Source organism: Micropterus salmoides, unplaced genomic scaffold, assembly GCF_014851395.1.
Source record: "Micropterus salmoides isolate LMB-PRFRI ecotype aquatic unplaced genomic scaffold, ASM1485139v1 Ms_hic_scaffold_7, whole genome shotgun sequence".
In the NCBI taxonomy this organism is placed as follows: domain Eukaryota; kingdom Metazoa; phylum Chordata; class Actinopteri; order Centrarchiformes; family Centrarchidae; genus Micropterus; species Micropterus salmoides.
In genome coordinates, this window is record NW_024044459.1 from 14020604 (window position 1) to 14036504 (window position 15901).

General features: G+C 39.6%; 1 protein-coding gene across 1 annotated transcript; it reads left to right on the forward strand.

Annotated features, from left to right (window-relative positions):
• Window positions 1-1700: 1700 nt before the first annotated feature.
• Window positions 1701-14203, forward strand: prodhb (proline dehydrogenase (oxidase) 1b). Its single transcript, XM_038703574.1, has 14 exons — window positions 1701-2172; window positions 3254-3462; window positions 5721-5755; window positions 5844-5993; window positions 6398-6462; window positions 6561-6677; window positions 6835-6908; window positions 7463-7544; window positions 8234-8326; window positions 9409-9555; window positions 10196-10371; window positions 11501-11599; window positions 11713-11801; window positions 12904-14203. The coding sequence occupies exons 1-14, from the start codon at window positions 1813-1815 to the stop codon at window positions 13092-13094; spliced, it is 1887 nt and encodes a 628-aa protein (XP_038559502.1). The 5' UTR covers window positions 1701-1812; the 3' UTR covers window positions 13095-14203.
• The last annotated feature ends 1698 nt before the right edge of the window (window positions 14204-15901 follow it).

The following is a 15901-nucleotide window of genomic DNA, read 5'->3' on the forward strand; positions in this document are numbered from 1 at the left end:
TGAAGAGGACGATAGCCTTTTGTTTAACGATAAATAGCCTATAACTATTTTCATTATTATCAAAAATAGCGGCATATTTAAAGCATTTGATGCTCATCAAACAAACAATGACAGATTTGTAGGTAAGATTTGTAGAACAAATACACTAAACACCAGTTTAATTGATAGATGGGGAGAGTATGTGTGCCTTTGTGTGTGTGTGTGTGTGTGTGTGTGTGTGTGTGGGGTGGGGTGTGTGGGGTGGGGTGAAGGGGGTAGCAGCTTAATAAGTAGGCCTACATGTTAGACAATGGCTCCCCCATCTGTTAACATGAACGAAGTGGTTTTGGCATATGGCACCTCCTGCACTGCATGAATGTAGGTGCAAGGCCTCTGAACCATTGACAGCTGTAGGAGTCAAGAGAAATACAATATGTTTTCATTACATCACACGCATTGTAACATCCAGTCCAATGCCTTTCTTTACCAATGGTTGCACAATCCATGTGCCTGGGGTCATCTCACAAGAGCACACCTCATTTCATTTGTGAGTTTTGTGGATTTTAAGGGCTGCAGGTTCGAAATAAAGTGGTTTGTCCCTCCACAAAATGTTATGACATGTTTCTCATTTAATTTAAAAAAAGCATGAGCCATGATCCATAGATTATGTCAACAGAACCCACTACCAAAAATTCATAGCAGAAAACTGCTATGACCCCAAATTGTTTGACAAGTCTTAATTTCATTAATGACCTTAGCAATAGAGAATTAAGTTACAATGAATAATGCTCTCTGATGTTGTGGCTATAATACACATAGTGGGGTGGTGTTGGAACAGTGGCACATGACACATAAGACACATGCCATTGGTGTGAGAGACCAGGGTTCATCTCCCCACTGTGACACATCCACTGTGTCCCTGAGCAAGACACTTCACCCCTAGTTCCTCCAGATGCATGCAACCTCTGACATACTTAGCAATTATAAGTCGCTTAAAAGCATCAGCTAAATGAATAAATGTAAATATGGTAAATAAAATGTAGATGGGTTATTTCAATTTCATTATGAATGTCAAAAATGTTCAAATAGTTAGGCTACTTAGATATTACCCAAGCATGGGACTGTTTATCCAGCAAATTATGCTGAAAGGTAAGGTACAACATCCAGTAGTTTAAGAAGTATTTAGGTCCTTTAAGTAAAAGTAGCAATGCCACAATGCATAAATACTCAATTACTCTTTCAGAGTGATGTATATTATTCTAATATAATGTTATTGGATTATCTAAAGCATACTATCTATCTATCTATCTATCTATCTCTTCTACTGAAGCTGGTGGAGGTATTGTGTCATTAAATCAGTAGCAATGCATTTTTAAAAATGGGAATGATTTACCATTTTTAAATATGGTTACAGTTACCATGGTTGCCAAGTTTAATAAATAGTACAAAGGTAGGCTGCTAAAGATATTTTAACTTGAACTTACTGAGTAAAGTAAGTAGCCTACTACCACAAATGTGTGTTTTCATAAAAAAAAAACGAGTAGGCCTACTTTGTCTCTTTCCTTCAGTAGCCTACCTGCAGTCTTTAAAACTGTAACATTACACTTGCTCATTCTATGGAAGCTGAGAAAAAAAAAGGCAGTAATGCTTGTAGAAAAGTTTGGGAGTGGTCTGGGAGTGATTTAAAAGCAAAACTCTTGCGTCACATGTGTTCCACCGTTGTGATCGATGTCAATGTGACTGGCTTCATGTTTGCGCTGTAGCTTACGCAGCTACCGCATGTTTGCGTAACTTAACGGCCTCCGCCGGCTGACATCCACCTCCTCCAGGCTGATGTTTTATGTCAAAGCCGTGCCAGCCCTGACACGGGCATGGGCGGACATTCCCCTTAAACGATTACTGTCCAGCCGAAAACTACGGTCCACCGTCACCTCCACCTCGGCGACCCGGACGGAGCAGCAGGACGATGTCAGCAGCCGCGGCGGCGCTCAACGTGAGTCAGCACGGTCGGGGTGTCTCGGACAGCCGCGGAGAGGAGGGAGAGACTGCACCACCGCCGTTGCTAATGAGTTCTCCGTGGACTTTGACCAGACCCGTGAGGCGTACAAGAGCAAAGACTCATTAGAGCTGCTCAGAAGTTTGGTGGTTTTCAAACTCTGCACCTATGACTTCCTGGTTGATAAGAATAAAGAGGTAACGAGGTGCTATCTTACCGTGCTGCCCGGTCATTAAACATTAAGTCTATTTGTTAATTAGATTTTTGTTGTTCAGGGGACTTTATCTTGGCAGTAGGCTATATTAAAGGTTAGCAGAATTGCATTAAAGTATAATTTGCACTCTTTTGTAACACACTGAAATAGTGTGTCACCATCAAAACAAACAGGTGTGCGCACAGGCCAGAACATGTCTCCTGACTCGGGCTGTAGCTCTGGGCAGATTTAACTCATTAACCCTAGAATACTTGTGCCAATATATTTTTGAGTTGTATGGTTAACAAGCTGTAACTGTAAAGGCCTTCAGTTGCATTCAAGGTAAACAAAACTTAAGTCATCTATGCATTAGTAAGTCTGCACATAAGTCTGGACCCACAGGCCTAACTGCCTGCCTGCTCCTCTACTTGTGTCACTCGAACCTATAAAATTACAGCCTGATTTGTATGGAACGAACGTCTCTGCAGTCCGTGTTAACTAACCTCAGGTGTCAGACCATTTTAAAACATCTGGTAAATTTCGTACACAGTATATGGATTACCCACAAGACCCTACAGCAAAGGCAATTTCTTTCAGCCCATGTTGTGCTGCATGGTGGTACAGTGCTTTAATAGACTTGGAGCACTGCAGGTTCCTATACTTTCCACGCTCTATCATGTCTTCATGTAATCAGCGAAATCGATGGAAGGCTGCGGTTGTGAAAGCTAGTAGCTACACCAAATATGAAGTCGCAATCTAACATGGCGTTACTCTGATTTTCAGTGTAGCTGCAATGCTTCATCCTTTGTCTGTGTTTTAGCCTTAGTGGAATATTTAATTTATAGCTTGGGGGTTAAAACATGATTTGAATTCCTTTGCTTATGAAAGATCAACTTGCTACTTTCTGTCCTTTCCCCGTGGTCTATCGGGTAAGCCGTTGGCCTTCAAAACTTTCTTAGACACAGCCTGGCATTTAAGGGACATTATCATTACATAAACTAGGCTAAATGGCATGTAGAATAAATTACACCTGTCAAAAAAATCAAAACTGGTTCTAAACTAATGTTCTCTCCCTTTCTGCTCAGATAATGGATTTCGGTAAGAAGATCCTCGGCCAGAGAGCATTTGACCAGTTCATGAAAATGACATTTTATGGTCAGTTTGTAGCTGGTGAGGACCATGTTGCCATCAGGCCGCTGATCCAGAAGAATCAGGCCTTTGGCGTCGGCTCTGTCCTGGACTACAGTGTGGAAGAAGACATCAGCCCGAATGAGGCCGAGCAGAAAGAGATGGAGTAAGTTACCTAATAGATTTCAGTAGATAGTACTTTAAAAAAAGATTTCTGGGTATGTTTTGAGGTCTATATTGTCAGTGTTACAAGCTTGTTTTTTTTAAACAATTTAAGAGAATTAAAGTTAGTAGAATCATTTGTGTATAAAATCAGTTCAGTTATATTGAGATCACTATTGGCCATAGAAGTTTAGATCTTGACCTCTAGACAGAGTACATCACCTTGCACGGTATTTTCCTCTTGTTCGATGCTAGAAATAGGCGTATATTAATACGCCTGACAACTAGGAAGTAAACGCTCTTTACAACATGATTTGTTGGCTCAGTCATGGCCCCTCGTTCTGGATTGGCTGGCTGGAGAGCATTTCTGTCTTGTTAAGAATCCTGTCACACGGGTGTAGCACAGGGCAGTGGGTATTAGATCTGTGAACGGATGTAAACTTGGATGACAGTATGCAAACAGTCTCTCTACGCAGTGGCAGTAGCAAATGTTACTTAAGTTGCAGCTCTGGGAATTAATGCGTTGTGAGTAATCAGGACATCTCGTAGTCCAAAGTAAAGTTGAGACTTTTTGAGCTATTCAGCAATCACTCCACAGTCAAATCAGTAGACAAAATTGCTAAAGTGAATATTATTTGTTGCCCCTTTCATTGAAGTGAAAAAAACAATTGCACTTGTCAGATTTACTTAGCATGAGTATAATAGTCAGCCTGACCTATGACTGACCTCTTTCTTTTATCGCACACACAACATCTCTTGGTTTGTAAAGGTCAGATGCAGTGAATAAACAAGGCCATTTGACATTATATTTAAGTGTCTAGTGTTTAAGTCTGTTGACGCAGAGTGACTGCTGACTGCAATGCCAGCGTATGCCAGGACGGAATGCCCTCTATTATTATTTTATTGTTTTTTCACATTCTGTAAGGTGATAAAGTTCCCAAGTAAGCCCTTTGCTATGACTTTTTCCACCCTTGTTTGTACTTCAACTCAGTGTATGTTTTTTTTATTTTTTTTATACCATATCACTAGTAACAAGATATCACTGCAAAGCTTTGATATACTTTGTCTTGAGGATGACTGCTCAGAAACATCAAAAGAGGTATCAAACTTCAACCTACAAAGCTTGTGTTTGGTGAATATACATCTCCAAACCGTAAAGCAGGAGGACAAGGCACATTAAGCCAGCTTGATCTCAGACAGCAGGGTTTGACAGGCACTCCAGTGATCTGTCAAGATAGCAACAACAACATTAGTCAATTCCTTGTAAGAGAAAGAACATATAAGGAACAGAGGCAAGTACTGGCTTGATGTTGAGAGCATAAGACTTACATTCCATGCTTCAGTTGCGTAAGCCATGTAAAAGTAAAATATATACGCCTGATTTTACAGTCAGGATATGATTAATGCAGACTTTTGAAGACCTCTACTTTAACAAGGCTGCCAATAATCAATAAATTGTGCCAGTTGTCACATTCTGTTAAAATGTCTCTTTACATGCCAAAAGATTCCCCCGAAACCAAGTTGACATGTTTTATCCAACCAATGGTCCAAAAAACATATATAACGTAAAAACGTACATAAATATTCATATTACAATGCAGTAAAACGGAGCAAATCCTCACATTTTGCTAAGCATTTTCCATGATAAATGGTTGATAAAATGGTTATTTATTACAATTGTTCACAATAAATTTTCTGTCAATTGACTTCTTGTTTCTGCCCTACTATTTTTAAAGAAAATGTTAACATAAAGAGAACAGTACGGAACAAGTGGCCTAAGCGACTGAAATTGTATTGTCTTACACACATTTTATTTAGTCAGTGTCAAATGGATTCCATTGCAGTTAAATCCAGATTTAGGCCTGCCAAATGGCACATAATCAGAAAAGTTTCCTGGCTCTGAATCCTATTTATTTCCCTGATGGCCAGCATTCTTAGTCATCTGTTTGGTTACATGAGTTTCCCATTCCCCTGTGATGAGGGGGGAATAGGTCAAGTGTGGCGTAACGCTACAACTGCCCTCTCTGGAGGGTCAGCAGGCTTGACAGCAGGACAGTTCAGCATATACTGTATAGGGTCACTAAACACAATGTCAGCCTCTGGCATGCCAGGGTGAAATTTTGAAAGAACGTGAGCAAGGTCCCACATTTAACTCAAAACCAAGACATTTGCTGTAATTCTAGTGAAAATTAAAATTTTAATGTTGCCCTAAATACAGGGCAAATTAACTAATTTTATCCTTTCGTATTTCTTCTAATTTAGCTCATGTGCATCTGCTGCAGAGATAGAGAGCATAGGTAAGCTGCCTCATTTTGTTCTTATTCGTGGACACAGCATATGATGTAATTAGAAGTAATAGGCATGCAAATTTGTTTTCATCCCCAGGCGAGGACCACAGAGACAAAAAACATAAAGGAAAAAAACAATTCGGGGACAGTCGCAGGGGAGTGACTGGAGCCCACACGTATTTCTATACAGATGAGGCCAAATGTGATCAGCACATGGAGACCTTCATCAAATGCATCAAAGCATCTGGTAAGTGAATAGAAATTAAGCTACTATCAGTAATAAAACTTTACAAAATGTCTGTTTTGGCACATTGTGTGAAAGTTGTAACTCTATAATGGCCCATATATTTCCTACTGATTAGCAAATATTCCCTCAACCAACGAATACACGGAGCACAGTCTTTAAGCATGCATTCACTATCATGTTAATATTTTTGTCTTTACATCATTTGATTTATTTTAAAACCAAGTGTGTTGGACCTCTAGGTTGTAACTCTATAATGGCCCATATATTTCCTACTGATTAGCAAATATTCCCTCAACCAACGAATACACGGAGCACAGTCTTTAAGCATGCATTCACTATCATGTTAATATTTTTGTCTTTACATCATTTGATTTATTTTAAAACCAAGTGTGTTGGACCTCTAGGTGGGAGTTCAACGGGAGGTTTTTCTGCCATCAAAATGACTGCTCTAGGACGACCTCAGTTTCTGGTATGAACCAAGGGGTGATTATAAGCTCAATGCACTAATGTAGCTGATACCTTTACAGAAGTTGTGTGATGGACTGACATCATGCCTTTTTTTTAAAGCTCCAGTTCTCAGAGGTCCTGGTGAAATGGCGTCGATTTTTTACTTTCCTGGCATCGCAGCAGGGGAAAGATGGCATGGAGGCCTTAGAGCAGAAGTTGGAGCTGAAACAACTGCAGGTGGAGTTTAAATTAAATAAAAGTGGTACATGTGTAAACTCTACCAAACATTAACTTCAGTGTTATAGATCATCTTGGCACTCCTATTCCATACACAATATGAGGATTATGCTATACTATGTGCCTTTCAGTACAGTAGAGCTTTATGTCCATCTAGGAATTCCTGACCAAACTGGGTGCAAAAGGTGACTTCTATGGCTGGTTGACTAGAAGGAAAGAGGAATCTTCAGGGTAAGCATGAACACTGACTACTAAAATTAGCAGCACTTATGTACGTGGAATTAACATGTTCAAGGCAATGAAAGAAAAAGGTATGAGGAAAAGAACAAATTGTGTCCTAATGGATTTAATGCCATTTGCAGTCATACTACTTTTACAACAATATTTATGTACATGTACAGTATTTATTTTACAAATGATTTGTTGAAAACTAATAGGTGATGTGATTTGCAAACATTAACTGCTGAAATGTATTTGCAGAACTCTCTGCTGCTGCATAATATACAGTGACAAGACCGATGCGATAAGATGGAAATCAGTTTAGTTCACACCATGTAATGAAAAAGGTTAGAAACTGTGGTAGGAATTCATTGTATTTTTCCACTCCAGAAATATTTGACCTTTAGCAACTACAAATATTTTAAAGTTTATCTTAAAGACGTGCTTAGTTTCAGAGTGACTGAAATAAAATAAAAATGGCCCAGATACTGGTAACAGTTTAGACTCTACAATATGCTGTTGCCAAGATACTTGCCAAGGTACCTTTCTGTCCTCTGCCTTGACAGAACCGTTGACATGCTGGACTGGAACAGCCTGATAGATGACAGAACAAAGATATCTGACCTGCTGGTCGTCCCAAATGTAGAGGTCAGTTTCACAAAACACTAAGGGAGAGAAATTTACTGTAAAAAGTGTTGTTAAAAGAATATCCCAGAAAATCTACAGCTTCAAGCCCAAACTCTTTGGAGAAATTAATTGAGTTTCTATTTGCAAATAATAATACCAAAATCATGTGTCTCTTATGTGAACAAGCTTGTGACGCATTTATGAATTTCAGAAAAATCTGGCATAAACTACAAGTTGAACAACATCTGATGTAGTTCTAACATCTGATTAGTTTTTTGTAATTACATTGCTGAATTTGAGATACTTTTGCCATAACCACACCTTGAACCTGATGGAGGTCAATGATGTATCAATTGCAGCATTGAAAACATCACAGCTATTTGCTGCTTTTATCAGCCCACAAACTTGTTGTTTAGATTTCTTTTTAGGGTTACCCCCAGTTTGAAGTCAATTTAAAGTGAATTGCCTCTGTTTTAAAACTGGGATAACTTAGGTTTCATGTGTGAATCACTTCGCTCTGAGCTAAGGAAAAGCCTGGGTTAATTGCTTGTCTACAGAGTCTGGGCAAGTTACCCTCGACATATCTGTTGACCTTGGACTAAAGACAGCTGAAGGGTGGATGAAGTAAAAAGAACTAATAAGTGTCGTGCTGTGCAGTATGTGAGTCATTAGCATCTCATGGTTCACACTCTCCTGGGTTGTTTGCCCAGCTAGGTCAGCTGGTGCCTCTGCTGGAGACGTTCACTGTAGAGGAAGAGAAGCAAATGGAGAGGATGTTACAGCGCTTGGACGTCTTAGTTAAGGTAAACGCTCATAAACTACAAAGACTGATCACTGTACACAAATATACACACAGTAGCAATTGCATTTGTTGTTGCAAGGAGCAAGCACTTATAGTAAAAACAATTGTGGTATCAACACAGTGGCATGTTTATTGGGTAAATGTCAGACTTATGGACTGTACTTAAAGATGTTTCGACTTCTTCCCACTGTACAAAAATGAAGCCAAAATATCGGATATCTTGCGCTGGTGATGTCATTTGGAGCCAGAGTCTCACACAGTAGACTGTGAGGTCGAGGTTGGAGCCGCGGTATCGACGTCCCATACATTAACCTGGCCGACTTGATCGCCAGGGCTCAGCTGTCAATCATGATGTGGATTCCCCTTTTATTGTATTAAATATAAAACTAATTAAAACCAAAAAAGAAAGATGAAAACTTGATCATACATCAGCGTGATAAGAACTACCAAAAATGACAGGAACCATCTTTGGGGAAAAATGCAATTGACGTGTACTTTTTAGTTGGGTCCTTTCCGCTAACATGTGGGGTGTTTATGACCTATAATGGAGCCAGCCACATGGGGGCGATAGAGTTTTGTTCGTTTTAGTAGCTAAATCTAAGGCAAGACATCTTTTCTCCTTATGTGAGATTAATGCGTTTTGTACGTGTACCTGACAAATATATGTAATGACACAACAGTGTAGTGATAATTCATAGCAAGCTGTGCTTTCTTGGTTGCCTTGAGACATTTGTTTGTTATTGCACCTTCCAATCTATCTTGTTTTTTTGTTTATACAGTACAAATACACTTATGAATAAATATTTTCAGTCAGTACAAATGTGTTTCTAGCTATTGTGTTAAAGCTGCATTAAATATGACCACAGCCACCACAGGGCTGCTAACCACTGTAAGCATATTCACAATAACCGAGGGTATTATTTGTATTCAGAGTCACAATGTATGTGTAATAGAACAGAAACAGTAATCATATTGATTTAGTTGAACGCTTTGTCAGTTAACTTTTTTTTAAATTAAACTATGGCATAATACACTATACACTGGTAATGATATAAAAAATGAATTGGATTTTTTTTATTCCAGCATGCCATTGAGAATGGTGTTCGCCTGATGGTGGATGCAGAGCAAACCTACTTGCAGCCAGCTATCAGCAGACTGACATTAGAGATGCAGAGGATCTACAACAGAGAAAAGCCTGCCATCTTCAACACCTACCAATGCTACCTCAAGGTCAGAATCCACAATTGGCAAAAAGACAGTGATGTGAGATCAAAAATGTAAATTATGGATATAAACACAAAGCATGCAGACACAACAGTTCTAATTCTTATAATAAAGAACATGCTGTGACAAATCCTGTACCTCAAAAATTCAACGTGTAAAGAGATTACTTTGAGTCAGCTGAATTGAGACGAGAAGAAGAGGATAATGTTGGAGAGGACGTTGGTGCTTTCATTTTATATCTTTTAAATACACCATTTCAAATGAAAAGCTGTTAAAGTCACAGTAGAGTTTCATTTGTGTGATTGACATCCTTTTTATTATTTTATCAAAAGGACATACCTTACCATATTGTAACCTAAAACATGCAGTATTGTGAAATAAAAAGAACACATGATACCTGTTAGATCAAATTGAACTGTATAGTTGACTTTGGGTCCCACTTTATCAATGATGTTTGTAATACTGTAACACACTACTGCTTTGCTGCTGACATTGCTAATACTAGAATTCTTAAGCAAGTTCTCAAAATGTGTCTGTTTTTTTATTTTTTTTATTTGATCATTTATATGGAAACATGGCCATGAACTGATGTCAGCATAATTCTTTGCAAAAGAGCGAATCATCTTCTTTTTCTTTCTTTCTGCAGGAGGCCTATGACAATGTCACTGTTGACATAGAATTGTCTCGACGTGAGGGTTGGTATTTTGCTGCCAAGCTGGTGCGTGGGGCCTACATGTATCAGGAGCGAGAGAGGGCTAAAGAGATTGGTTATGAGGACCCTATTAACCCTAATTATGAGTCTACCAATAGAATGTACCACAGGTAAGAGCCAAGGCTTGTTTTTGTTTATTAACTGTTGAAATGTGCACCTCACCAACGTTTGATCATTTTCAACCAAGCCAAGCTCTCAGGTCTTCATATTCACAATGAGAAGCTGTCTGCCATTACTATAGCCTTTAGCTGTTAAGTGTCTTGCACAAAGACGCCCCAGGAAAAAATATGTTTTTGTGCCAATTCACTACAATGGACAGCATTCAGATTACATTTTTAGTAAAGTGGTCCTTCACATGGAGTTCCTGGGTGCAATATCTTGTGCCACAAAACTTCCACATTGTTGACTTGTCCTTGTGCGAGTTACAGAACACAATCCAGCTCCAGGGGTGCTGTGTTGTAACAATTCTCTGACATTTCAAGATTAAGGCAAGCGCAAAGAAATCACCCTGCGGAGATACATATGTTTTGCTCAAAAAGAGGTGGGTTTAAGGGCTATCCTTAGGCCCTGAATTAGATTTTGAGGTAAACGTCAACATAGGACAGTAACCAAATTTGGATAATGGGCTACAGCACAGCACGAGGTGGGATTCAATGTATGCAGATGGTAAAGTTCATGCATATTAACACAGCTACAGCAGCAGGAAAGCAGAAAACAGAGGCCCTCCCTGAATGGATTGGTTCAGATTTCTGGCAAGTATGTTCAGTGTTTAGGGGCATTTTTACTGTTTAGTTGTGTTAAGATAGTCCTGCAGCACACAATAAATCTTAAATGCTAATGAGAAAGAATTGTTTGTATAAGTTTTGAAACAATGTAAGCCACAAAATGCGTACAATTGTGTATTTTATAGTGAAAAGTACAGGAGTTTTCAAAGTCTGAGACTGTGGGCCTCCCCTCAGGCAAAGGCCCTCAACCCCTCCCTTAGCTTAATTTTGCTCAAGACACTCAACAATTAAGCCAAGACAGCCTAATATAGCAATGTTATGCTATGTCAAACAGCAGTTTGATATAGCCTCAGACCACAGGAGTTCTGACCCTGGGAAAGTGAAGACAGTAAAATTCCCCCCCAAACTACTATATCTATGAACTCTCTTTAACCTAATTACACACATTTACGATATTATATGTGTAAGTTGCCTTCCTTGTGTGTGTTCGTATGTGTCTGTATATTTGCCTTAGGTGTCTGGACTATGTGCTGGATGAGATTGCACTCAACAGAAATGCCAACGTAATGGTGGCTTCCCATAACGAGGACACAGTGAAACACACCTTGAGGAGGTACGGTTTCAATTCTATCCAAACATGCTGTTGAAACCACATTTATGATTAATATTCCAGCTTTGTATCTGTATAAACCAACTTATTTTTGTAAGTCTGTCTTTCTCATTTAGAATGAATGAGCTGGATCTCTTACCCACAGAGGACAAGGTGTACTTCGGTCAACTATTAGGCATGTGTGATCAGATCAGCTTCCCATTAGGTGAGAAAAAAACACACAAACATGCTTGTTCACACAAGCAATAATGACTAGACACTGGTCTTTCCTGATTAAAATAAATATAATAATAAATATTAATACAAGTGAAATCTTTCCTGCCCTACATGGCAATGCTTTGGCAGTGTAAGTTAAGCCTCTGCAGTCTGTATTTGCCACCCTCCCCTCTATCTCTCAGTTGTATCTCTTAACGCCTTTCAGCTACGCATATCCCACAGATCACCTGGACTGCATGAGAAGTAGAAGTCAGTCTGCAGCCCATAATGTGACATATGAACTGAGACACTTTGGTATTGACAAGCTGTCTTAACACAGCGCTGCTGCTGGCTCTCACCACTTTGTTTGTCAGTCAAAGACACATACAGCGGCAGCTGGCGGTTCTCTGTCAATGCGAGGCTCAAGTTGAAACGGTCTTGACCGGTATTGATGTAAACAGGCACACATGTGTGTCTTTGTTATTTTCTTGAGGGAGAGAGCAGTCAGTGCTGTGTCTTTGAATCTCGAAACAATAAAGTAGTTTTATGAAATAAAGAAGATAGAGGTTGACATCTTTCTTTATTTTTAAAGGTGCCTTGTTCAGTTCATTCAGATACTGTGGCTCAGGATGTCCTCTTTTCGTGACTTTTTATCGTATCATGTTTTCACTTTTTGCTAGTAGTTGTGAACTAGTTAAATGTATATTTATTTTTGATGAATTGGAAGAGTAAGCCCTGGCAAAACAGTCACAGTGTGTGAGCCTGACTGGCAGACAAACAGCAGCTCTTCTCATTCAAATGCAGCAAACTGAGTGTGTCTTTTGTAAATGCAGCAAACCTGCATGATTGAAGGATTGTTGTAATCATTCACGGAGCGAAGCCAATCCACATAGCATCCAGTTGTGATGTGGTCTCTGGAGTTTGTCCAAAATAACCGGTAGAAATCATGTTCTTGTGAAATTGAAACTAGTCAATCAAACATAACATTTTCACAATGTCTTCAAAAGAGAGGCATTTGATGATATTTCTACAAGTATATCATCTTGATCCATATCATGCCACAAAGCCCCTTTCTCTTTTGTTTTCTCCCATCCCTTCCACTTCAACCCCAGGCCAGGCAGGCTTCCCTGTCTATAAGTACGTACCCTATGGGCCTGTGAATGAGGTGATGCCCTACCTGTCTCGGAGAGCCCAGGAGAACCGAGGCTTCATGAAGGGTGCCCAAAAGGAGAGGGAGCTGCTGTGGCAGGAGCTGAAACGCAGACTTGCCTCTGGGGAGCTTCTCTACAGGCCGGCATACTGAAAAAGAAGAGACAAAAAGTAGAGTGTGTCAACGTGTTGAGTTTTTTTCATCTTCCCTGGTTGACAGTTGCTGCTGTGGCTGTCTGTTATGTCTCTCCCTCTGTACAGCTCTCCCTTGATGTACATCTCCTGTTCTACCCTGTCCTGCATTTTTCTTGCTGATGAACTGTTTCGGCATGTCACTCTCCTTTTCTGTGTTCCCACTGTTGTTATTCTCTATTCTATTCCTCACTGACGTTACCCACCTTCGCCCCCATCCGTTCTTCTGTGTACTGCCCATGTTCTTTCGTTCCTTTTTCCTTATCCGCCTCTGCATCCATAAGCGTCCCTCATTTTGTCTCCACATTGTCTACAGAGCTCTGGTATCCATCAAGTGAGCGTCTTTACTGCTCCAAAAGGACTCCCTAAAATGTCAACGAGACCGGGGCGGGCGTCTCGTTTTATCTCCCTATTTATCTTGGAGCGGGACAACAATAATAAAAATAACAGGCTTGATTTAAATGGTAGTAAAGGAAAAATCAATATTCCCTCCTATATTGTGTTTTTATTTATTTTTTTTGCTCTTAGACAGCCACATAGTCCCCTGAGGAGGTTTCCCTGTACTGTATATTTGTGTGCTGTGTTTGAGGCTGTATTGCTGGGTTGAAAATGATGCCTGTTTATGAACCAATGAGAAAGTATAAACGGTTTCTCACTGCACATCCCTCTTCTTCCAAGAGCTTTTGTTTTTGTATTTACTGGAAGAAGCTATATTCTTGGTCACTGAGGTGTTCCTAGAGAACATGCAGCACTCAGTATTCAGTGAGTGAATCTCCTTTTAATACAGATGCCTGCAAGTCGTGGAAGTTGTTTCTTTTTCATGACACAAGATAATATGCAAGGGAATAATAAGTTAGAGGGTTGCCTTGTGCTCTTATTTTGATGGATTAACACGGTGCAGTTTCTATCTATGACAATGTAAATATGTTTGAAACAGTTAATTCCATTTGTTGTTTCTTTTGTGTCTCACTTTATGGACCTGGGAAATTGCTCAATGAATAAATATGTATGTAGGTATGTGTAGCAAAAGTCTACTTCAAAATGTTATTAAAAGGAGTTTATTGAATGCAACATTGAAGTTGTGAGCTTTATGTACAGCTTGGGTTTTATTTGGGTTTTAATTCTGTGATGTCTTCTGCTTGGTTATTGATATACAATTAGTATTTGAGTCAGAGGGCAACCAAGCTTCATGGTAATTATGGCCATGTCATTTTATGAGAGCAATCAGTGCTCTGTAGACATCATTTAATTACCCGTGATGCTACGCTCAATACAGATCACAGAAATTGGATGCATTAATCATTACTCAGAAGAAACTTTAGTGACTCTTAAGTTTTACTGAAGCAAAGCGCCACAGAGCTGTCACTGCTGCTATATTGTATTGGTTTAATTAAGAATCAAGTCTACTTTTGATGTAAGAAGTGCCTTTGGGTATACATTTGCCAACAAATCCCTTCTCAAAGGGCGCCGGAGTTTTCCAGGTTAGCTTCAGTTGCAAAGATGGTTTAGAGGACACATTATAGTGTGAAAAATTCTACACAAGTTCCAAGTCAGTCAAAACCAGCTCGGGCTCAGCATATTCTTTGGGACTTATCAACACGTCTCCCTACATTAAAGCACACAGGCATGTGATGGAGTGAGCCGAGGCTAATTTACTTTACGTAATGAGTGTTGACTTTGTATTATGTAAGACGTGAAGGATGGCGTACGTAACTGATTTCTTTGGGCTCCCCCGCCTTGGTTCCACACGTTCTGACGTCTTGGATTGTTTGTTTGGCTGTGCCCTTGGCTTTGTGGTTCCAATGGGACCGCACAGCGTTCCGGTGCCTTTCAAAGCACAGCTCCATATGCTGTGACAGGCCTTGATTTGGAAAAAAAAAAACTGAGCATTGTTTTTCAGGTTTAGAAAATATTTAGCTTTTCTGTATCACAATGGATGGAATGGTTTGCTGCTTTATTCCAGCGGGCATTTAATCTAATAAGTGTTTGTGTGCTAATAGATGAACTGACACTAAGTATCATGATGGCTTTGAGCCACCCAGGAGTATGGTGTATTTTTCTTTTTTGACAGCAAACTGAGAGATTACTGGCTCACAACACACAAAACAGAAAATTGGGCCCATGCACATTCAGTTCATCATGAGATGATGTTAAAACTTCATTTCACTCCAGGAGGGCTGAGAAAGGTTTGAGAAAACATGTTGCATTATAAAGTATAAGGTTGCTTCATAATCTTGCAAAAGTTAAAAAGGGAGATTTCATCCATCAGCACAAGTAACTATGTAACCTCACCTAAACATTGACAGAGGCGATTTGAACTCACCATAACCTCACCATCATTTGGGTTGAAACCACAGATGAATAGTCAGTGTGTGTCCATCAGTGTACTGACTTTTGGCAGCTATTTCTCTTCAAACGCAACATGAATATCCAGTTTTGCTTCGTTCTCAATTATCATCAGTTACAAAAGGAGTACTCCGCATGACAACAGGTTGGATGAGATGTTTAAATCATAGTGGAGATGGAGGGAAAATTCAGAAACGAGACCAACAACACACAGTAGAGTGTATTTCCTGACATTGCAACATAATCGTAACATCATTTCTACATGGCCAGTCAGAATGACAAGCACAGTATAACTCAGTATATTGGCATCAGTGAAAAAGCTGCAAGACATGTTGTCAATATTTTATAACAACATCTGAGGCTAACTTGGCTCATACGTCTAACAAGGAGAAAGTGTAACTTTCTGCAAGACACTGACATTTC

Excerpts from the sequence above, each read along its gene's own strand:
- prodhb (XM_038703574.1), top strand. The coding sequence starts at position 1,813 with ATGTTTTATGTCAAAGCCGTGCCAGCCCTGACACGGGCATGGGCGGAC. Across the intron at positions 2,173-3,253 it reads TGGTTGATAAGAATAAAGAG|ATAATGGATTTCGGTAAGAA; the intron begins GTAACGAGGTGC and ends CTTTCTGCTCAG. Across the intron at positions 6,463-6,560 it reads TAGGACGACCTCAGTTTCTG|CTCCAGTTCTCAGAGGTCCT; the intron begins GTATGAACCAAG and ends TTTTTTTTAAAG.